The sequence below is a fragment of the Anopheles nili genome, chromosome 2, assembly GCF_943737925.1.
Source record: "Anopheles nili chromosome 2, idAnoNiliSN_F5_01, whole genome shotgun sequence".
Lineage (NCBI taxonomy): Eukaryota > Metazoa > Arthropoda > Insecta > Diptera > Culicidae > Anopheles > Anopheles nili.
Genome location: NC_071291.1, coordinates 1,616,615 through 1,639,680, shown reverse-complemented (window position 1 = coordinate 1,639,680; position 23,066 = coordinate 1,616,615). Strand labels below are relative to the sequence as shown.

Genomic DNA, 23,066 nt, shown 5'->3' with positions numbered 1-23,066 from the left:
TATGCCCTTGTCAAACGTCAAGCGACAAAGAAGCTAAAGCAGTCCAGGTATGACGACAGCTTGAATACTTCCCGTTATTGCTGAAAATTTTATGGTAGTGAACGACTGTGTACCAATGTAACTCCTAAAAACAATAAAAAGATGAAAATGAATTCCTAATTATATGTTCATTACATATAGAAAATCTTTTATTTGATGGTACATGTTTTTTACGTGTATAAAGTTTCATTTGGAATAAAATAAACCATTGCTCTAAGCTATGTGAAACTGAAAATGGTTCAAGGATTTACCTTCTTATATTGATATTTTGCTCTTATTGTAAATTTTGTTTGTTTCTTGGATTTAAATCGATCTGGTTGTTGAATCTTGAGACACATTTTATTATTACTTTTTAAAAAACAGCACATTGTTTGAAAAAGTCTTTTGTTGCTATAAAAGGCCCCATTTTGTCATTTGATTAATATTGCACTATATAAACCTTGCATTCTAGTGCTTTATTTACTTTTTCCTTGATAGCTTGCAGTAGATGTAGCTATTTTCGGGGCTGTAACAAATAATAGGTGTCGAACGAAATCTTCTATAACCGCATTGCAACGAAATGCTACGAAATAAAAACATGTTGTGATTTACGAGTTATACCGAACGAGAAAAGTGTTGCAGGATTTACAGTAGCATTTATAGGCGAACTGCTAATCGAGCACATGTATTTTGCGACAATCTTCAAAGTTTGTAAAATGCTTTATCAATTGTTTTGGTTCCTGGCGACATGCTGCACATTCATTATGCACTCACTATGGATATGCTGTAACTTCGCTTCCGTTGGCATTCCTTGGTTGATGTTGCTTTTGTTGTTGGTGTGTATCGGTTCCAAATTTGTAAAGCTTAAATCTCCTACTGACGAAGTTGTCATGTCCATGCTGTCGAAGAAGGATGAAAGCGAGTTGCTGTTCTGGCCTATCGTCAACCGGGGTGGGGCATTTGATGCACCCGACAATTCACTGGCGGCGATCAATCAGTGTATGGCATTAAAGTGTCAGAAAATTTTACTAGATCTCAGCATCACGAGCGATGGAAAAGCAATAATATTCCACAAATCGACGCTTGAAAAAGCGAATATAAACGATCCCGTAAATAAGCTTGATTCTAGTTTCTTCGAAAATTTTAACATCGCCGAACATCATCCGCTAAGGTATGTTAATATCAGTTATCGCGGGTCTGCAATTTCGCTCAATATTATTTTTTTATTTTTAGTCAACTGTTCCAACCAGAAAAAGTACTGACATTCGAGAGACTCTTGACGCTGCTAGAATCTTCGAATGTTACCGTATTTCTTCGAGCTTCGCATATCAATTCTTATCTATTGGATAGGGTTCGCGAGGCGGCTGCAAAATGTTCTATTTTTACGAAACGCATTATCTTTTGTTGCTCCTCCCCGACGGCAATTTACCAGGTTTGTTTTGAATGACCTCTGCGAACTCTGCGTGTTGAATTTTAGAAGCTCCTATTTGTATGAATTTATCCTAGCTTCGCACGCATTGCCCAGATCTGGTGTGCGGTCTCTGGATGGAAAAATCATGCCACATGCTAATGCCCCGCTATTTTACTACCTCGACGATATTGCTATCAATTCTTGGTGCCATTTATCGAAACATAATCGCGCCCGTGATTGGCGTTAGTCTAGTCTTCATCCACAAGGACGAGTTTAATGCGTATGCTCCCAAATCCAGCGCTATAATCTGTCTTAATCTACATTAGTAACGTTTTTCTCTTGCAGACAAATTTCTACATTGTGGAAGATCGTCGGTGTTCGGCCTATTGTGTACACAATAAACTGGCCGAATGAAAAGCGCTATTTTCAGCAGGTGACCAAAACGCTTTATCTCACGGACTCGCTACGTTCCGAGCCGCAGATAATTTTCAAATCAAAACGACAACAGTAGTAATACGCGCACGACTTTATTGCAATCATCGGTGTCATAGGATATTATTGAATGTGAAATGTTTGTGTTGTATTAAGCATTTAGTTCCTTAAATTGGACTTTTGAGTAAAGCAGGTGCCATGAATAACTCAATGACCCCGTATTGCCGTATCACTTTTGCCAAACGAATTTCGATGGGAAAAGATTATACGGTTATTTATTTATTTTTTTAGGCCAAAGCAAAGGGCGGAAACCACCCAATTTTTGTTGGGGACGCTGAGTATTATTAGTATCCTTATTTATGCCGCATAGTCCGAGGCATTTTTAGTAATGAAGTATTGTTTTTTTTTTATTTTGTTTTTTTTTAATGGCCTCATTATTGTGTTTTATATCGAGAAGCAATCTTATGTATCGAAATAAATCGTACGATATTTCAGCTTAACATTGCTACTGTTATGGAAATTTTTCCTGTATTCACTGCAGCATGCTTCTCCTGTTTATCCGAACTCCATTACAGACAATGTAGAATTTGCACAGCTGGTACTGGAAAGTTGGTCCTGATTATCATTTAAGCGAGGCAAAATTAAACATATTATGTTTTAAATTAAAGAAATTTAGGCCAGTTTAATCGTCATACGAGAACAAATAGTGAGCTCGCTCTGATTATCCCGGTTTTATTTTATCTTTGCTGCCATCGTTTGTGGTGGCATGACTAACGCTAATCAGATCCTAAAGGAGGCAACCAAGTTAGTGATTTTTCTTGCCAACTATCGCTTTGGAATGAACGGTACAACTTGCCATGAATTTGTAGTGTTCGTTCGCTCTATGTTCATAAATTCCTTGCTGTTCTTGTGTCGTGCTAATGCGAAGCATGATAATGGCTGCATAGAATTCACGGTATCAAAATAACCATTCTCCTGGTTTATAACGATGTGAACGTGGACTACGATGTTTCAAAGAAATGCCTTTGCTTTAGCACTCCAATATTCAAATTATACTGATAATGTAAAAAAACTAATCCAGTGGTGATGAAAATACCATTTCCTGTTGGGCACTGATCTTATATCTTCCGAGGGGCCACATACGTGCATATACTGACGAGCAGATCGTTCGCCTGGACATTTTCACCACTAGATAAGAAAACCTCAGAGGCCTCTGTAATGAAACATTCAGGAACAGATTTAAGCTTATTTCTTACGCATGTGCACCGGAAATGAGATGCGTTTCTGCGTAGGAGATAACGGAGGCCCGTTACTATTAGGTCAACAGCAAATTGTATCGTTGATCGTAAACGACTGCGAAGGAACGCACGCATCTGTGTACGCTCTTGTGAAGTACACTATTATTGAGGAAAATACCCACATATGACCCGTGGTAAACCTTGACTGTTCATTGGTAGTGTATATATCTGGCTATATATCTAAAAGGAAGTACTTCAGACGGAAAAGTAAACATAAAACACTTTTTATTTTGCATTTCATCCTGGCAGTGATAAGCGCGTGCTTACTGGACGATTTGTTGTGATGTGGTTGGAGGATTTCGTTCACTTCGCGGACGTCATGATACATGTGTCGGTGGAGGGTTGCCATGCTCGAAGAGGGGCGTTATTCAGCGATGCTTTTGGAGGCCGGAGCAGCAATGTATGTTGCTAACAAAACCATCATAACGAACAGATGTGGGGCGCGTCTGATGGCGAGCCTGTCTCCAGCATCCGAAAGATAAACGGTCACTTCACGTATCTCATGTTTGCAGAGATACCTGGAAGATAAACCCAAACTTTGTTTGATAAAAGCTTTTTCATGTCCTACGTTCGTTGTCATTGTGTCGTGAATGACAGTGTTGAATGCTTGAATTTAGGCCCTAAATTTTGGGACAGTTCATTCAAAATTGTGCAAAATGAGACAATTATTGCTCTTGACAGCGCTGATTGGCTATACGCTATGCGTGACTATCGGTAAAAGTCGATCAGTATAGATAATTTAAGCTGCACGTTAACTGAAGATTTCGGTAACCTTTGGCTACATTTGGATTGCAGATCAACACCAGTATTACTACTCTCGGCAACCGAGGTTGTTTCGCCTGCTGACCAAATACAACCTGTGGCCGATGAAACACCAGTTTGAATACGAGCGACCCTCGGCCGTACCGTCACCATTTATTTACGGAGGAGAAAGCGCATCCATTGAGAGCTTTCCTTACCAATTGTCCTTGCGCCACGAGGGAACGCACATTTGCGGTGCATCGGTCATTGCAGAACGATGGGCGCTAAGTGCGGGGCACTGCCTGGACGAGGCGACGCATCCTTCTGGCGTAAGCAATACACACGGTTTGTTCTGCAACATTGTATAATGAGTATGGAATTTGCTTCCACTTCCGTGTCATAGATCACGTTTCGTGGAGGAACACCACACAGGTTGGCTGGTGGGTACATTTTTCACGCCGATCAGTACCTGTTGCACCCAAAGTTTGATCGAGCTACGCTAGATTATGATGTGGCCGTGGTGCATGTGCAGGAAAGCTTCTTCGTCGATCCAATTAGAGCGATCACCCTGGCAAGCACAAACACCTATTATCCTATCCCGTCGAGCTGCATCGTTTCCGGTTGGGGAATGGCAGAAGATGATTATACGCCTTTGATTTTACAATCGCTTGAAGTGTTTGTCCAATCGCGCACATTTTGTTCAACGATGTTTATAGAACAAATTACCGAAAGGTAAGCGAGCACTTCGGCGATCGTTTTGCCAGTAGTAAAGAGTGATCAAGCATTTGGTATTTTCAGAATGCTGTGTGCAGGTAGCGGTGCATTGGGAAAAGAAGTTTGTAACGGAGACAGCGGTGGTCCACTGGTCATCAACGGATATCAGATAGGAATTGTCTCTTGGGGCTCCACCACTTCATGTGCCATAAACATTCCAGGAGTTTACACTTCACTGACGAACGATGAAGTGAGAGCGTTTATCAAACTTAGCACCAACGTTTGAGCCCTATTTAGAGCTCCTTGATTATATCGATCGCACTGATATAATAAACATGCCGCACGAGAAATACTCGTGTGAAATTAGGAGCATTCTAACATTCAATCTCTGAGAAGAAACGAGTAGATCAGCGTATCGCAGAGAAACGACAGGACGAGAGTAAATTGTTCAGTGAAGGATATATATTCATTCACTTTTTTATTTATTTTACACTGCCTTTCGATTTGTATTTGAGTTGTATATGCGCGAGATTTGTGGAATAAATTTGATAGGTTCAATGAAGGTTTGCCTACGTTTTGGGCGCAACTGTGAATGATACTGGTACAATGAAAACTGCAGATATGGTACAGATTAATTATCATACCAGATAGCGACACCCGCGCCAATGTACCTAGTATCAGGGTCCGTTTTGCTGGTGATAAGAATAGCCGAGCGATGTGCGAGGAGTTTGAAGGTGCGGAAGAGCTCGCTGGCTGTTTTTACGGTGTAGCCGGTTGTTGAAGAAGTGCTGTTGATTTATTGCGTACTAAAAATGTTCCCTCTTAAACCCCGGTGTGCTCTTGAATGAATGCTCTGATGGTCGGGTTTGCTGTGCTGGCGAAGACCGCAGGCAAGTTTCCAGAGCAGTCAGATACTCCCCACGAAGACACGCCCATCTGGTAGCCGTTGATGACTAAAGGACCTCCACTGTCGCCATTGCATGTATCACGACCGGGCTGACTAGTGCACATCATGCTGCGGATCGTGAAGATATGGCTCAATAAATTCTTATTCGGAGAACGATCATTTGTTGACTTACTCTTCCGTTATCCATTCCGAGGGCCAGCTACTGCGACACTGCTCGATGGCCATCAAGGGCAACTCGACCCATTGCAGTTGTACTGGAAGAGCGCTGGGAACGGATTGCAAACCCCAGCCAGTAACGTTAGCCAGGGTTCCCGGCGCGAACCCGCTAGTGGCTGGCGGTAATACTACCGGAGCAATAGATTGTCCCACAATGTCGGTTCCCGTTTGCAAGAGGCTTACGTCGAACTCCATGGTGTAGTCACTGTAGCGAGGGTGATTTACAATGCGCACGACGCTAAAAATGACTCCTCCGAACAAACGGTTGGCGCTTCCGCCGCGTAAAGTCATCTAAGCAGAAATGTGAATCGCGTCCGCTAGTAGCTTCAAAATACGATCGGTTGACTTGGGGTGAGCTTACCACATTTATTTCCGGTAAGGGATGAGTACAATGCGCGGCCGATAAGGTCCATCGTAGGGCGATCACCGACGCCCCACAGGCAAGTACCCCGCTTCGAAGTAACGCCAGCTGGTAGGGAAAATTGTCGATGAGAGCGTCTCTTCCTCCGACAATTTTTGCGTTTTTCTCCGTGCTCACTAGGGGCGCTGTGGCGGTTTGGTATACTCCGCCAGGTAAGCGGCCATTGTACTTTATCCAGATACTGCCGCAAGAGCCACCGGAAAACGTGGTTTGCAGAATGACAGCGAACGTTACTAGCTGAGAAAACGACACCATAATTCAGTGGTATTCTTCGAATATCCCGGGCGCAACTGAAGCTCCCTAGTGTATGCAAAGTGAGGATGGCCTGGATCTGATCAATGACCAAATAACTTCGATAAGATAATGCCAAGATGCGTGTTGCGTTGTTCCAATTGGATGTGGTGGTTTGGAAGATAACTGTGAATCACCGATCACCTCAGCAGCAATAGATCGATTGAAATCCGGTATGTCGACCGGTATGTCATCATAACTTGTGACAGTGTATGAACACTGACTAACGTCCGATGGAAGGAGTTGCGGTTCATCGTTTTTTTTGTTTATTTTTCTCTTTCCCTACATCATCAATCGAAGCAAGCGCTTAGACTCCGGTGTTCTGGCTGATGAAGCTGCGAATAGCGGCATTACCAACGTTGGCGTACACTCCCGGAAGGGGTCCACCGCACTGCACAGCACCCCAGGAGACGACTCCGAACTGCTGTCCTCCGGTAACCAGCGGGCCACCGCTGTCACCGTTGCAGGAGTCGCGGCCCTGCTGGCCAGCGCACACCATGCTGTAATATGCGCGAAAGGAGCAAACAGTTAATGATCGCATGTCATGTACCAACCGTGCATCATCGTGTTGACGAAGGACACTTACGCGGCAGTGATACGTCCTGCTCCCCACGCCGAGCTGCAAGTGGCCTGGGCGACGACTGGGATGTTGACGGCGTGTAGGTTGACCGGGAGAGATCCTCCGGGGGTGGTAAGACCCCATCCAGAGACGACGCTGTTGGTTCCAGCACCGAAGCTGGCTCCGCTCGCGACCAGACGGATCGAGGCGATGTTGGCACCGACGAACGAGGTGGTGATACGGATGACGCACACATCGTTGTTCAGGTTGTTCGAGTTGTACTGCGGGTGGTTGATGATCTGGGCGGCCTGGAAGATGGTACCTCCGGCGGTGCGGCTCTCACTGCCACCACGGAAGGTGATCTGCAATAGGAGTAGGAATCCGGGATTATTCGGGTTACACTAGATATCTGACAACGATGACTTGCTGGAGGAGTCGCTTGGAAAACTTACGGAGTTGACGGCGGGCATCGGGAAGGTGCAGTGAGCCGCGGACAAGGCCCAGGTGCCCGAGATAACCGAGGCACCACAGATGTGGTTGCCGTTCTGACGCAGCGACAGCTGGTACGGGAACTGGCTGATCGGAACAGTCGAGCCACCGACGATGCGGCCATTGTAGTTCGCGCTCTCACCTCCGTCGACGCGGATCTGCTTGGACAGCCAAACGTTCTCCTCGACGCCGGCCAGCGCGCCGGCAACGAACAGCGACAGCAGGATGAAGGCCTTCATGGTTAACTCGATCTGGAACCGAAACTAATACCCTGCACCGGCAGCGATCGGTAGCTTATATACGAGTGTCCTTATCATTTCCACCGGCATGTTAGACATGTTCTGAAGGTAGACAAAATCTGATGGTGGCGTGTGAGTTAATCAATGAGCGATAACAAAAGGCGAAATCAATAAAATCGGGTAATTCCAGACACTGGGCTTTGATGGTAAGATAAATTTCGCTTGCCCACACTGGGTTCTTATCAAAGCCGACTTGGAGTCGTAGACTGAAATAGCTAGAGGCTATCCGAGGCAGGGGAAATCTTAACTCGTCACGGATTTACAGCCTGGGGATTTTGTGAACGCGGTTTTCGGAAATCGCGCTCGTGGCTCAGATAGCCCATGAAATGATAAATGAATTATTTTGACGTCAAAGGGTGCAACAAGAAAAATTAATAAGCCGCAATTAAGACTATTCCATTCAGTATTTGACTTAAGAAGTGCATATATCCGTTGAATTCCATAGTAGGGCAGTAGAATTCCAGTTATGGGTGTCTGGTGTATTGAACATGATCACAAAATGGCCTCTTTGGCGCGGAAAATATGTAGTGTACAGATTCCATCAATTGTCATCGTCGCATGTAACGGAAACGAATTCATATTCCTTCAAGATATCATGCCCCACTCTTATCAGGATGTAGCGCAGGCAAGTACTCTGGTGGCGTTTTGAACATTCGTTCACTAATTATTGGGTTTTCTTACAAGAACATTGCGCGGTCGGTGGAACGTCGTTGCAATCATCGCGGTAATACTGGGCGAATCTTACTGGACGCCTTTTTGGAATCCGTACGGAAAATTATTATCGTGAAATGTAGCACTTGCGCTGAGGAGAACCGTGTTGACTCAGCTGATGTGATGTATGCAGAGTATGGCTAGCAGCGGGTGTTTCAACGCAAGAAGGTCGCGTTCTGTGTGGAATTCGTCATGAGATCAGTAGTATCCGAACGAGATCAAGAGGAAGTAAGATGCGAGTGGCTTTCTTGTCGTTAGGGTTACTGTGTTTGGTCGGACTTGCGGCTGGACATGGGGAAGTGAAGGGCTTTTTTAAATTCTTTTTCGATTTCGAAAACAAGCGCCAGTATGAGCGCATTGTAGGTGGCACAACAGTGACGATCGCGAGGTACCCGTTTGCACTATCCCTGCGGCGCTACTCGAACCACATTTGCTCGGCTACGGTCATTTCGGCAAATTTTGCAGCTACGAGCGCTCACTGTACGGCCCCGCTTAAAAGTCTTACCGGTGTAAGTATAAACTCTGAGGCGATTCTCTACATCCGACGAAGCGCTACATCTTGTTCCATTCATAGCTAACGCTTTACGGTGGATCCACGAGTCTCAAGACGGGCGGTACTTCCTTCCCAGTGGCCAGCAGCATCGTGCATCCCAACTACAACCCGGAAACGTTCGATTTCGACGTAGCGGTGTTGCGCGTGCAAACCCCGTTCTCGTCGAATCCTAACATCGCGCCTGTGCAGTTGATCGCGGCCGACACAAAGCTTGCCGATCGCACCTCACTCAACGTTATCGGTTGGGGTCGCACTATGACGGGAGAATCACTCTCACCTGCGTTACGGGCAACTTCGATTCCTGCCATTAGCAACGCTGTTTGCTCAGCGATATGGTCTGACACCATCATTACCGACAAGTAAGCAGCTTCTGTGTGCTATTGGTAAAGGACGATTTCACCATGAGTTTGTTCTATCCTCATTCTCTTTCGTAGCATGTTGTGCGCCGGTACAAAGGGCAAGGATTCCTGCACGGGCGACAGTGGTGGTTCGTTGTTGCTACTCAGTAACAACTTTTTCTCACTGGTCGGAATAGTGTCCTGGGGATCCGCATCGTGTGGTAGCGAGTATCCTGGAATTTACGCTCGCGTTGCATCTCCAAATATTCGTAGCTTTTTGGCGCAGTACACTTGATATGGTATCTGATAGGAAAAAGTATGGAAAAAGAATGAGTTTTGAACTATGCGTAGCAGTGTTTCTCTTAAGCGTTGTATAAAGGTATCACAGTTTGTCGATCGGCTGCAATGTAATTTGATTTGGTGCATCTAGAAATTTTGGCACTACAAGTTTTACTCAATTGCATCTTAATTTCTGCACTCAATAAAGAGTACAATACTGTATCAATGATTAAGCTGTATCGAGCTAGCACGATGAATGAAAATAAAGGAAAACGATCGCAAAATTCTGTAATGATCATTCCGTACATTCGAGGGGATTCTTGTTATCTGTGGAGATGATCATCATCGTAAGCTACGAAGCAAACAACTTATTTCTTCCATTTTGTGAGTATGAATGTACTTTAAGTAACTACACACGTAAGCAGTTCAAGAAGTACAACGTTAATTATGTTAAACAGAGAACAGTTGAGTAACAGAGAGAGTAGTTGGACCTCTTAAAAAGAAAAAGGAAAATTGATATGGTCATTTCATAAATCTATCATCCGTTGCACTAGCACAAACTAATTTAGGATCAGGGTGTGCTTACATTAGTATACACGTTTTTCGAACAATGTTTGTACAGATGTGAACGATGTACGGCAAGGAGTGATTCTTTTTGCTCATGATCGATTATTCGCCTCTGCGAAACAAATCGCCCAGTTATCTGGTGACGGCTCTTGTTAACGCATACAATGAAGAGGCTAATTATAAATTTGCTTTTATGCGTAACCAGCGCGTTGGCGAACTCCAATGCAACCGAAATATGGCGTTCGAAGCAAGTGCGCAAAGCCATCAAGTCAAGTTTCCAGTTGGAGCCGAGTGTTTCCAGTCGAATCGTTGGCGGAACTGAGGCGAATATCAAAGACTTGCCTTTCCAGCTGTCGTTACGTTGGGATGGCTTTCACATTTGTGGAGCGTCTGTGATCGATTCGTCCTTTGCCATAACGGCGGCGCATTGTGTCAACCCGATGCCTCCTGTCGAAAGTGTATGAATATTAATATCGTCTGCCGCTTGTTCATGCAAATAAAACTTTTTGCATTTCAGATTACCCTAAAAGGAGGCAGCTCGAACCGAACGGACGATAACGGTGTCATATTCGAGGTGGAGGAAATCATAGTGCATCCCATGTTTAATGCCAACAACTATCACAATGACGTCGCTTTGGTTCGAATCGTGGGATCGTTTACCGGTTATGAAAATATACACCCCATTACTTTGCAGCATGTTCCAACTCTTGTGCTCAGCTCAAACCAGACCTCTTGCTCCGTGCATGGTTGGGGACTCACGAGCAATCAAAGCTATCTTCCAGAAATGTTGAGAATGGTACGCGTTCCGCTGGTACCGTATACCGATTGCCGACGAAAATGGAGTCCTTTGTCTGTGACGGCGTCGTGAGTAGAGCTTTTTTAGCGTGGAACCGAACTTTGTGCCTTGGGTAAAGTCCTCTGTTGTTTGGTTTCACATTCCTTAGCATGATCTGTGCCGGAGAGCTGCGTCGTGATTCCTGTATGGGAGACAGTGGTGGTCCATTGGTGTGCAACAACCGTCTTTACGGAATAGTTTCATGGGGCGATAACCAGTGTGGAAGCGCTTACCCGGGAGTATATACCAACATATCATCGAAGGACGTTTCGAGTTTTATCCATCAATATGTTACGCATTTAGAATGAGAGCGATTGGAACGAATGTAGAAATAAAATGTCATGAGTCTACTCGTGAAAAATGACCATGCTTCGAGAAGCATCCAGTGAGTTGAGAATCATTTTCATAGTGTTCACGATACTCTACAACGTGCAGCATGACTTGACGTGGATAAACGTAAAAGCTACTGAATCAATAATTTGTACAGCTGGAAATCGAACATTTTCAAAAATACTCCTTCACCTTGTCGGTGAACAGAAACATTTCGCTTTTGCTGTAGAACCTGCAAATCAAACGTAATGAATCTATTATGTTCCATTACATGATAGTTTAGTTAAATCCTTGGTCATCAACTTACGTACTCTCTACGAAAAATACAAAAAAAAGTTCCATTCGTTCCATTTCAAGGCCGTCATCTGATGTTTATTCAATTGGGGTTTGTTTGCAAATTCAACAAAGACCCGTTCTGTGGTACAATTTCACCAGCTAGGGTTTGGCACATAGGCATCGTTTCGTGAAATATGTATATTTTTTGAGCAAACGGACAAACTCCAATTCGTTGCTAGTATTTATTGCCCACTGTTAGCACATCGTACACTAATTGGTAGTCGATTTCAGACGCCACTGTTCTCTTGAATGAATGTACGCATAGCCTTGTTACCGACGTACGTGTAAATGCCTGGGTACGCGCTTCCACATTGATCGGCACCCCAAGAAACCAGTCCGATTTGTTGGCCATCCTGAACGAGCGGACCGCCACTGTCTCCGTTGCATGAATCACGACCAGGGTGGCCGGCGCAGATGGCTCTACATACAGAAAAACGAAAGCTATTGAAAGCGACCAGTTTCTGCGCCCCACAAACATGCTACTACTTACGTTTTAGCTATCCGTACCGGACTCCACTGTGCAATGCAGGTTGCCATACTGGTGATGGGAATCCTTACAGTGCGCAACGTAGGTGCCAGCATCGAGTCGGCAGCGGTAAGACCCCAGCCACTAACGGCAGCCACGCTGTTCACCTTCAGTTTGTACAGCTCGGATACCAACGGAATGACCGCCAGGTTGGGATAGTTCAGGAAAGACGAGGTCACATGTAGAATGGAGATGTCATTGGCGAAGTTTCGTAGATCGAATCTAGGATGGTTGGTAACATTGTTCACTTGGAAGATGATACCATTGGGATCGGATCGCTGAACTGCGCCGGCGAGGAGTGTGAGCTGTATCCGGGACAGACGCTCGTGATTATTTGTTGGACGAGTGTTGTTGGACTATCAACTAACCTTGCTGATTTCGGACGGCGGTGACTGACAATGAGCGGCCGTTAAAGCGTGAAATGCAGAAATGATAGAGGCTCCACAGATGTGGTTGCCGCTTTCACGCAAGGATAACTGGTACGGAAGCGCATTTTTGAGTTCCGTGCCACCGACAATACGCCCGCTGAACTTACTCGGTCTGCCAGAATTATCACCCTTAATTCGTCGTTGCTTTGAGGCCCAAGCATCTTGCGCCTCGTCACTGAACACTCCTGCGACACATAACGATAGAAGTAGCAATATTGGACCCGTTTTAAACGCCACCATTTTGACAAAAAGTACCAACGAACTGATGCGAAACTTCGATGGGAAACCAGAAATATAGAGCCCGTCATGTTGGCACGAGGGCGCAGAATATTGAAACAGGTGTGTTAATTTCCTTGTACGTGACAAACACATTCTATATCTTCCGTGTTGCTGCGATTTTTTAAAGGTTTTTGCAAAATGGAGTGTTGACAAATTTCAATCGCATTTACATGCTTCTTACAGAATACGAATCGATCGATCGAACTCGCATACCCTGAAGTTAGCTATGGGTACACAATGCAAGGGCAGATAAAGTACAGCGAACGCTGTAAAACTGTATGCAAAATGCTTGAATTGATTTTTGTGGAGAGCAACATTAGGCAACTGATTGTTTGTTTTTAACATGCTTTATTACTAAAAAGTAAGCTGTATAGAGTTTTCCATGAAATACATGAAATAATCTCAAACACAGGATTCCATGTGAGGAGAGTCTGATGCGATGGTACAGTAATTATTAAAAAATATAACATTTATTAGTGCTATGTACCAAACATACGAGTTCAATCTCTTCGTGAGAATTTTATAGGATTTTCCAATTTCAGCTACTGCCGTTATCTGTACATTGGTGCCCATTTCTGTTCGGCTGGAGCTGACAATCCGAAGGTTTCGTAAAAACCCCAACGTACAGTCATACTTAGAGAAAAAAAAGAGCAAAGCAGTAAGTCTTACAGGTAATAGATTTCCAAACCGAGGGCAAATGTGAACTATCAGGGGAGGTATCATGAAATGTATTTTTCGCTAACCAATTCTGATAAATCCTAATCGCACAATGGGGTTTAAGATAAAGGGCCCCTAAACTGATAATGGAGGTTGGGCACATTATCGGCCGAGATGTGTTTTGGGTATAAAAGTGGAGCATCGCACCGTACGCGCTAGTTGATTTCAGCCGGAAAGATGAAATTGTTTGCAGTGTTGGCATTGTTCGTTGCCGCCGTCGCGGCCTCCTCGGAAGAGGAAGTTTGGTTGCAGTACAACCGGCGCATGCCGGGAGAGTACTACACCAAGGGTCCGGCTTACCAGCCACCGTTCAACGGCCGCATCGTCGGTGGAGTCGACGCCAACATTGCTGACTACCCGTACCAGCTGTCTCTGCGTCGTGCCTCGCACAGCTGTGGAGCGTCCGTGATCACTGCCCGGTACGCGTTGTCCGCCGCCCACTGCACGTTCCCTCCACCAGCACCGTCCGTCATCACCCTGCAGGGTGGTTCCTCCGATCGCACCACTGGAGGAGTCATTTTCACCGTCGAGGAGATCCTGAACCATCCCAACTACGACGACTGGAACCTGATGAACGATGTCTGTGTTCTGCGTACCACTGTTGATCTGGCCGGAGTGAACATCGCTCCGATCGCTCTCGACCCCGCTGGTGCTAGCCACGCTCCTGGATCCCGTGCCGTTCTGAGCGGATGGGGTATCAATGTACGTGGACATCCTTCCTTTCCTTCTTTCGACAAAGCCCTTTCGATCTGCAGCGTTTTTCGACGAGTACTGAACGTTTTCTTCTTTGTGAATTTACAGGGCGCTGGCGTACTTCCCGTGATTCTACAGCGTGTCGACATCCCGGTCGTCGCCCAGGCTGAATGTGTTTCCGGATGGAATCCAGGATGGGTTACCGATGAGTGAGTGTTTCACTGACTGCACGCAGTTGTGGGCACGTACTGATAGCCGTCGGTTTGTATCCTTTCTTTCAGCATGATCTGCGCTAGCGAGCCAGGCCGTGACGCTTGCAACGGTGATAGCGGTGGCCCGCTGGTCGTCGGAGGAGAGCAGATTGGTATTGTGTCTTGGGGAGATGTCAACTGCGTCGGAAACCCGCCAGGAGTGTTTGCTCGTGTCGCTTTCCCGCTGATCCGCAACTGGATCAACCAGGTTACCGGTGTTTAAGGAATGCAATTGGCCGCTGAATGAATAAAACTGGAAATTAAATAACCAAATTGCAACATTATGCAGCATCGGTGGCACAGATGACAGGAAAGAAATGAGTGTAGAGTGTTAAATAACGCTCGAATTGGCTGTGGACTTTAAAATCATCCTGAACGGCTACAAAGCTAGTTTACGTGCGAGTTTAGCTATGCGGACATTATCATCAACTGGTTTATTAATTTATTGCTGTACTTATTGCGTGAATGTGTGGAATTACGTAAAAAGGTTGGAAATTCCCATGCTGATTTCGTCACAGCTCATATCTGAACTAACCTATATCCGGTGATAAACAGCTTCTTATCGGAGTGTTTTTGTAACTGGATTATCAATTGTATAACCGATTAAAATTAGATTACGAGAATACAATTCATGTCGAATAATTCTTGAAAGACAGATTGCTGTTGAACTAAAGCGAATCCGAAAGTTACGCTTATGAATGAATGAAGATACAGTCATCTTCAACGTATATGGATATGCATCTGCAAGTGCACTTACATGAGTTTTAATCCGAAATTCGCTTCCAAGTCCGGTTGCGTTTCTTCCTTCGTCTGTTGTGTATTTCTTTTGATTTTAAAAGAATTATTTTGCTTTGAATTTCAGTAATCAAGAATTCAACAATAATTGTAAGATGAGAAAGAGAGAAAACAAAATTTATGCCCGGTCAAAAGCCCCAAAGATCTCCATCAAATTGCGTGCAAGTTGCATGCAAGCCAATCTCCAGGCCTCAATATTTCCTTTTTTGTGTGCATTTTTTTCAATCGATCGATAATGCGAATATTTGAGGGAAAGTAAGTCGATACATTCCGGTAAGATATTACACGAACGAATACGAATTCAGGATACGATTACGGATTACGTTATACGAATTCAGGATCAAATTGTTGCTCTGCCTAACTTTGGTTGTTGCATATGCCATGGTAGGTTTTGAGGAGAGGCTCTCGGTGAAATACAATCGGCATATGCCCGGAGCCTATCATAGCCTTTTGTGGAGCGTCGATAATTTCGGCGAGATGGGTGCTTTCTGCGGCACACTGCACAGGTTCAGCTGTTGGGAGTAACATCCGATCGTACGGCTGGTGGCGTGATGTTTGAAGTGAAGGAGATCATCAATCATCCGGATTACGTCGATTTTACGGCAGAGTTCGACGTTTGTGTGCTTCGTACGATTATGGATCCCAGGCTCCCGCGCAGTTGTCAGCGGATGGGGTCGCTTGTCCACAGGACCTCATCTACAGTTTGCTTTCCGTTTCCAGGGTGCTGGAGTCCTTCCCATCATTCTGCAGCGCGTTGATATCCCTGTCTACTTTGAAGCTGACTGTGCCGAAGCCTGGCCCGTAGGATGGATCTTTCCAGACTACGTTAAAAGCATTAACCGTTTATCATCTATTGGCATCTATTAGTGAGCCTAGTCGGAACACTTGTATTGCTGACAGTGGAGGTCCACTGGTTGCTGGAGGTCACCAGATAGGTATCATCTCCTGGGGAGATATCAACTGCATTGGAGCCTCACCAGCCGTGTATGCCCGCATTGCATATCCCCTGATTCGCAGTTTCATTGCCGAAGTTACAGGAATTTAAACAACAACGAGTCTATGTATTATGTTAAGAAAAAAACTGCACTGATCACAAGCAGCTAGAAACAAAATAAAGGTCTTTCGTAATGCACTATGTATGTGGCTCAATTTGGAGAAACTTTCGCCTGAATCGTAACGACAACTCAAAAATACTTGAGTATGAACATTGTGAACATACTCCATCACTGTAGAAGGGGCTTTGCAAGTAATCGTTGAATATGTATAAAGCGAATTAAAGTTCGCACACAAAAGCACAAGGAGCTGCAGTTGTTGACATGGTTCCATTCTTTGGATGATGTTGCGCAAATTCGCCAACGCGAATATGTGTGTAAAGCACCAAATGCTCGAGATCGTTTCCCTATCTGGCGCTACTGTACAACTATTACCCTGTTCGATACCTGGAACATTGTTTTTATCAGCCAGGCCTGTTTTCAGCGCGACCCACGCGAGCGACTTGCAATGTGCGTATAGTTCGCGTATTCCGATACGTGTTTCGCTGTCAGCTGCCTGATTGCACTTTGATAGTGTCAAAAACGGAATTGGCAGCAGTCACTGCTAACCAGCTAGTGGACAATGATTGAGTGGTCGCTGAGGTCCAGAGTTGTTTGGCAAGCGAGCGAAAAAAATGCATTTCTAGCATGCATCACCTATAAATATCCGAATCGAGTGTTTACAAAGCATTTACGGCAGCGACCGGGTTAGGCAGTGCAGTAATGAAGATTGTTTTGGTAATTTGTGCGATTGCTGTCGTCGTGGCCAGAGCCAGCGATGTGGAGGGCAAATGGCGCATGTTGCCTGAAGGTGCCGAAGAGATCGATGCTCGTCAGCAGAAGATGAGTGTTGGAGGGCTGAAGAAGATCGTCGGTGGATCGCCGGTGACCATTGAAACCCATTCGTACCAGCTTTCTCTGCGTAACTTCGATTACCACATCTGTGGGGCATCGATCATCTCGAGCGTTTGGGCGCTTACTGCAGCGCACTGCCTGTACCCGGACCCGGACCCGAAAACGGTAAGCAATGGTTGGAATGGTGAGGAGTCTCGGTACAAAGAGGGAGCTTGAACCTTGTTTGGCTCGTTTAAAGATCTCATTGCGAGCTGGCACGGGTAATCAGTCGCTTGGAGGACGTATCTACAACGCGTCTCGTATCATCATCCACCCGATGTACAACCCAAGCTGGATGGACAACGACGTGGCCGTCATTCGTGTGAGTAACGAGTTCAGCGGACGCAATACCGGCCCGATCGGACTGGTGCCGTTGGGTTACGAGCCGGTCGCTGGAATGCGCGCGATCGTCACCGGATGGGGACGCCAGGTAGGTCACGCACTGTAAACGAGCCCGGAGTGACCATCGAGTGACTTGCAATCGTGTTTCACAGAGCGAAGGAGGCAAGCAAGCCATGACATTGGCCGGAGTGGATATTCCCATCGTCGACAGGGAGGATTGCTTGAGTCAGTGGGACGGAGTGCAGGTGACACCACAGTGCGTAACGCAAATGTGTTGAGGGTCAGGCGAATTCGTTCACTAACAGTCACATCCCATCATTGCAGGATGATTTGTGCCGGTGAGCTGGGCCGGGATTCGTGCAACGGTGACAGTGGTGGTCCGCTGGTTTCTGGAGGTCGGCAGATCGGCATCGTGTCGTGGGGATCTACCAAATGCGGTGGTCCACTTGCTGCTATCTATACCCACCTGGGAAACGCAGCCATTCGCACCTTTATCAGCTCGACGACGGGCGTCTGAGACGGTTGATGTATGTATGAATGAATGAAGCAGAATAAAGGTGTCTTCGCATTGATCGGTTGTTATCGGTGAATGATGTACACAAGCTGGACTCGCGTTTGTGCTTGAATTAACCTTTTTTTCGGGGCGATGTGAGCAAAGGTCTGTTTGTTTTTGCTCCAGTGCCCATCGCACGTGCTGGGGATGGAGCTCGTTTAAAGCTCTCGGCTGTGTGCTTTTGCTATACGCGTTTGAAAGCTCACTGTTTAAAGCAAAAGCTTATGCTGGAAACTCGATGAGCTTTGTTGGGAAAGTTGGCTAGCATTAAAACAAACCGTGTCCTTCCTATTCCCTGTGAGAAGGTTCACTTTCACGAAGAGTGGATGGAATAATGCTTATAAAACACAATGTTGGGAACTATCAAAATCGCGAGCCATAAGCTTTTAATAGTTAAATCCCAGAATTATAAAGTAACAACGCTGCTCTAGCCACATGACATAGATGCATTCGTAGAGGTCTCACTGCTCACATCAGATCATGTGTGGTGTTACACATTCACAGCCCGCAGCCAGGATTAAACAGAAATCCGACGTTGCCAGTCAACACGGACGTGTGGCAGTGGAAAGCTCTTACGAAGCCACATCAGCTGCAGCGTAAAAAAATCAAAATTCATCTTCATCCACACGGGCTGTTCATTTATCTTCCTCGTGCACACGCGGATGTCAAGCCTGTAAAATGTTGCACCAGATGCACGGCCAATATCGTCATCATCATCATCATCGTCGTTAAACAGCCACATCATCATCGCAGTGGTCGTTTTTTTTTGTCGCAAGCACACAAAAAACAATCCTTGGAATAGGGTATGTCGCCGTTTCAGTCTTGTGACGAGCGCGATGACAATGAAGTGGAAAATGTACATTATCTCAGCCGGATAAGCGTGGGCCTTCGTTGCGAATACACACTTGCTGGGGCGTGTGGGCAGGCGGTTGGGCTCGCGGATGTAACATTGACGATATGGTTATGAGCGGCGTTTGCCGTGGACGTCGTTTATGGCGTTTGATGCATTAATTAAACCTTGTTGTGGTGTATGTGCGCGTCACAGAGCGAATTCATCCGCTTGAAAATGTTCAACATTACGCTTTCATTTCACACAAAACGAAAAAAAAATACAGTAAAGCGCTAGTTTGTGGTGTGCTATATAGATTTACTAGATGTTTCTTGGGCATGAGCGACAAATGCCTCGATACTGGATTTAGAGAGATGTTTGCGTACTAATTGTTGTACTCAAGTATACAAATGCCGAACACTAAACACCAACTTATTCAACCAAAAACCCACCAATAGGATGTAGTTGTGGAATGAAGTGTACGCCCGGAAAGCGTGGCTGAGTTCAGGTGGAAAACTGCCATGCAGCGATATCTTGCACACCTCGTCGCAGGCGTGTTGCGGGACGACGTTAGCGTCATTTAGTTTTACGACTGCACTCGGAGCACCTTGATTGCAAATTGATAATTACCCACCGTGAGGGTGTACGAGCACACCGACCAGGTTGAGGTATGGTTGGGTCTCGGAGGCTTTCCCAACGAGCTGTTTCGTCGAAAGAGATGTGATCGGTATGGCCCTGCAGTCATGAGCGGTCTTACCGGTTGATACGGCCACGCTTGTTGAATGCTAATGTGGGTTTCGTTCGCTAACTACTCACCTGGGAGAATCATTCACGCTGGTCACCACGCTGGTTGGTGCGAGGAATGACGGCATGGTCATCTCGGTTTCCTGGTCGGTGGGAATGCGGAAAATTGGTTGTTAACCCGCAGCGACCTTTCCGACCGAGCGCTGGAGGTTTAAACGCCATAAACGAGAGCTTACCCAGGGCTTAAGTTAAGCGTGAGGTAATTGTGATTTAATTATTTACCAGTAGTTGCAAACAAAAAACCCAAACTTGTGCTTCGCTGCGCATTTGAGAATGGTTAGAAAGATGGATACCGTCTGGCTTAGGAACGCCGTTTGTTACATATTAAACCCGTGATCGAATGCTCAAAGGTTAAAGGAGCTTAAAGCACCCCCAAGAGTAATGAAATCGCCATCATTGTTGAAAATTTATTCACCAAAAAGAATGACACGATTAAACGCCCTTCGCGCTTTACGTTGGAGGCTGTCGTTGCCCTACGTCAGTTATTTTCCGAGCGTTCCCGCGAAACTGATTTACAGCTAGCGAAATGCACCGGCAGAAACCCGGACAGGGTGAAGCCCGGAATCACGCGATACACCCATTCAGGATCCTCTTGTGCATGTAATCAGAGGCTCTCGCGTACATTTCGAGTCATGTGGAGCGGAATGTGAGCCTCGGGCGGCGTGAAGTAGCCCTCGCCTTGTAAGATGAGTTGGGCTGCTGAAGATTGTACGAGCGAAGAATGGAACCGAAAGAAAGAAAAACACACACATACACGATGCTGCTGGCAAGGGCCGTCGTACCGCACCCAAATCGCAGCTGGATCGTGTTGATAAAGTCTACCAGCGGCGGTCCTGACGGTGTGTATGATAGGGAAATCCGTTAGGATTTTTTTCCTCGCGACACTTGTACTCGTTTCCTTGCGCTTGCTGGCTTTGGATCCGGATGTTTCTTCGTCCGCTTTCAAGCATTACCATTGTGGTTCCTGCACGAGAAAGCACCGAGAGGCAAAGAAGCAGCTCGCGCATAGAGCTGGGAGCGAAGGCGCGAAAAGGATGCTGCTCGGGAGCCGGAGGCTTGTACCGATACGCTTGTTGTACAACTGTTGTATCGTTGGTTTATGCAATCAGTTCAAGTGCCCACTAGCACGGTGTACGGCGTGCATCCGGGTTGGCTGCATAAATGTGGATGTAAACGCGGAAGGAATTAGGCTGCGTGAAGGGAAATGGAATGTGCTGGGAAATGTGGGAAAAATGTTCCGGAAGCGGTGAAAAATGTGCCCAGCTCAGCGGTGAAAGGTTGAATATTGCACCGGGCAAGGACATGCGACGGACGGGCATCTAGAGTGGCTTTCGTGGCCTGTCTGTGATGCTTTCCGCCTTTGCTGCTGCTGCTGCTGGTTGGCTTCCAGGCGGGCCTTGGTGTCTTGGGGTTTCCCGTTTATTTTTTTTGCGAGCTCGAAAGAAGCACCCGGTGCTCAGATAGGCTGTTCAGAGTTTGGCTGCAAACCTCAGAGGGCAAGCGACGACTGATGCGGCTGGATGGGATGGCCGGAAATTAGCGTCACCCTTCGTTAGTCGGTCCCGCTGCAATTTCTCTGGGACCGTGGAAGACGAGACAAGCCCAAGTGACGATGCAATTTAGACGTAGGTTTCTGCTGCTGTTGACTGAGTATGATTTAAGTGGATTATGCAGACAGCAGCTGAATCATGATTGTTATTTTGCGCTAGCCAGATTCGAAGAAATCTGGTGGTCAGAATGAACGCGGAACTATCTGTCAGCTACGGTAGGGCAGGATTTTGGTTTTGAAATGCATTTTTGGGCTCGTATCTAGCTGCATCAACACAACTCTTGCACCTACAGAAGCTGGCAGTTTCGAGCACGCCGATAACGAATACATTATACCCCTAACGAGCCTTCGGGAGTGCACCGGAATGGATCGTTTTAAGCGCGTGAGAGACACCACATTGGCACGTGCCAGTAATTGGTTCAATCCCGTAAAAAAGCTGCTTACTCCATGTTGTACGTGTGGTGTTTTTTTTTTCTTCGGTTTGGATATCTTTCGCTGAGTGCGATTTGATTTTATTTTCCCCGTGATCAGCGCAAGGTGCTTACGGAGGTGCTGGTGCCGTGCGACAGGGCAATAATTCATTTGGAAGTTTCGCTCGATCCGAGTGCCAGCAGCAGGAAGCCCGTTCACCCGGGCTGCCCGAGAGAGACAAGTGTAAGAACGCGGACGACAGCGACCGTCAAGATCCAAATCCTGTCGGTATCAATCAAACGAAGTGCGAGGAATCGATATGATGGCTTATGAAATAAATTACTCGTCGATGTCCTTGCAGGCTCCGCATCGTCCGCCCGGCCCGGACTGGCAAAGGCGAAAGCGCACAAAAAGTTTCTCCGATGACAAGTGGATTTTGGGTTGATTTATTTCGCTCCGAGGCGAAGGAGCACTGCGCCACAAGCGCCAGTAGCCGGTATGAAGGATTCCAAAGTTCGATCCGCTATCCCCGGAGGGCTCCCGAGGAGCCATACCATTCCATTGCAGTCAATGAAGACCTCCGGAGGATGGGAGAAAAACCCGGGAGCCAGCATTTTGTTGTCGATTTCTCCTCACCGAGGCGATAAAGTTTTGCGTCAATGCGAGCTGCCAATGGTCGGAGGGTTGGGAAATTATGATTTGTGTGATTGGTTTCGAGAGTTCTCCTGTAAAGTGTGATGGACTTTTGATTTGCGTGGATAATCCATTGACATTTTTGAAAGTGTTTGTGAGCCGGCTTTGAGTGGTCCGCAAGGAGGAGCGAATAGGGATTCGGGCGCTCGCGATTAGGGCTCTTGCTCGTTGGTGTATTTTCTGCGCGTTTAGTTGGTGTGTTTTAGAGCGTCTCGCTTTTCGTGATGGATCCGCAGCGACATACATAAATCTGCGGCAAAAACCAGCGAGCGATTCACTAAAGTGCGCCGTTTGATTGCTCGTCCAGCTTCACGCGGGTCGCATGTAAATTCGCCCGATTGCTCACCATGACGGGAGCAAATTGTGACTGCATTGAATACGGCTGGATTCATTATGATGAGATTCGAAGGAGATTCGCATGCCGAAATGTGCGCTACGGGCGTGCTGCGAGCGCTGTGCGGGAAAATGTGTATACATGAGTGAGCAAATATTATTCATAAAAGGGAACAAATTCATCTATTCCAAG

General features: G+C 46.2%; 9 protein-coding genes and 1 pseudogene across 9 annotated transcripts; 7 read left to right on the top strand and 3 right to left on the bottom strand.

Moving 5' to 3' along the window:
* Window positions 1–527: 527 nt before the first annotated feature.
* On the top strand, window positions 528–2,314 carry LOC128731484 (glycerophosphodiester phosphodiesterase 1). Its single transcript, XM_053824606.1, has 4 exons — window positions 528–1,189; window positions 1,252–1,450; window positions 1,525–1,709; window positions 1,775–2,314. The coding sequence occupies exons 1-4, from the start codon at window positions 702–704 to the stop codon at window positions 1,938–1,940; spliced, it is 1,038 nt and encodes a 345-aa protein (XP_053680581.1). The 5' UTR covers window positions 528–701; the 3' UTR covers window positions 1,941–2,314.
* Window positions 2,315–3,815: 1,501 nt separating this feature from the next.
* On the top strand, window positions 3,816–4,900 carry LOC128730687 (trypsin 3A1-like). The gene is made up of 4 exons (XM_053823762.1): window positions 3,816–3,873; window positions 3,955–4,229; window positions 4,304–4,632; window positions 4,699–4,900. The coding sequence occupies exons 1-4, from the start codon at window positions 3,816–3,818 to the stop codon at window positions 4,898–4,900; spliced, it is 864 nt and encodes a 287-aa protein (XP_053679737.1).
* Window positions 4,901–5,436: 536 nt separating this feature from the next.
* LOC128721264 (trypsin alpha-3-like) lies at window positions 5,437–6,413 on the bottom strand. Its single transcript, XM_053814999.1, has 3 exons — window positions 6,099–6,413; window positions 5,694–6,028; window positions 5,437–5,629 (listed from the first exon to the last, which is right to left on the bottom strand). Exons 1-3 carry the CDS (start codon window positions 6,411–6,413, stop codon window positions 5,437–5,439), a joined length of 843 nt encoding a protein of 280 aa, XP_053670974.1.
* Window positions 6,414–6,756: 343 nt separating this feature from the next.
* Window positions 6,757–7,736, bottom strand: LOC128730691 (trypsin alpha-3-like). Its single transcript, XM_053823767.1, has 3 exons — window positions 7,461–7,736; window positions 7,036–7,370; window positions 6,757–6,949 (listed from the first exon to the last, which is right to left on the bottom strand). Exons 1-3 carry the CDS (start codon window positions 7,734–7,736, stop codon window positions 6,757–6,759), a joined length of 804 nt encoding a protein of 267 aa, XP_053679742.1.
* A 991-nt stretch (window positions 7,737–8,727) lies between these two features.
* On the top strand, window positions 8,728–9,741 carry LOC128730688 (trypsin-3-like). Its single transcript, XM_053823764.1, has 3 exons — window positions 8,728–9,016; window positions 9,082–9,419; window positions 9,495–9,741. Exons 1-3 carry the CDS (start codon window positions 8,741–8,743, stop codon window positions 9,691–9,693), a joined length of 813 nt encoding a protein of 270 aa, XP_053679739.1. The 5' UTR covers window positions 8,728–8,740; the 3' UTR covers window positions 9,694–9,741.
* Window positions 9,742–10,408: 667 nt separating this feature from the next.
* LOC128721252 (trypsin alpha-3-like) lies at window positions 10,409–11,387 on the top strand. The gene is made up of 3 exons (XM_053814987.1): window positions 10,409–10,702; window positions 10,762–11,108; window positions 11,189–11,387. The coding sequence occupies exons 1-3, from the start codon at window positions 10,409–10,411 to the stop codon at window positions 11,385–11,387; spliced, it is 840 nt and encodes a 279-aa protein (XP_053670962.1).
* A 585-nt stretch (window positions 11,388–11,972) lies between these two features.
* LOC128730686 (trypsin beta-like) lies at window positions 11,973–12,939 on the bottom strand. The gene is made up of 3 exons (XM_053823761.1): window positions 12,640–12,939; window positions 12,236–12,576; window positions 11,973–12,165 (listed from the first exon to the last, which is right to left on the bottom strand). Exons 1-3 carry the CDS (start codon window positions 12,937–12,939, stop codon window positions 11,973–11,975), a joined length of 834 nt encoding a protein of 277 aa, XP_053679736.1.
* Window positions 12,940–13,872: 933 nt separating this feature from the next.
* On the top strand, window positions 13,873–14,862 carry LOC128730689 (trypsin beta-like). The gene is made up of 3 exons (XM_053823765.1): window positions 13,873–14,397; window positions 14,497–14,597; window positions 14,670–14,862. The coding sequence occupies exons 1-3, from the start codon at window positions 13,873–13,875 to the stop codon at window positions 14,860–14,862; spliced, it is 819 nt and encodes a 272-aa protein (XP_053679740.1).
* An 807-nt stretch (window positions 14,863–15,669) lies between these two features.
* Window positions 15,670–16,479, top strand: LOC128721251 (trypsin 3A1-like; annotated as a pseudogene).
* Window positions 16,480–17,188: 709 nt separating this feature from the next.
* On the top strand, window positions 17,189–18,218 carry LOC128730690 (trypsin alpha-3-like). The gene is made up of 4 exons (XM_053823766.1): window positions 17,189–17,485; window positions 17,559–17,789; window positions 17,854–17,957; window positions 18,026–18,218. The coding sequence occupies exons 1-4, from the start codon at window positions 17,189–17,191 to the stop codon at window positions 18,216–18,218; spliced, it is 825 nt and encodes a 274-aa protein (XP_053679741.1).
* Window positions 18,219–23,066: the final 4,848 nt, after the last annotated feature.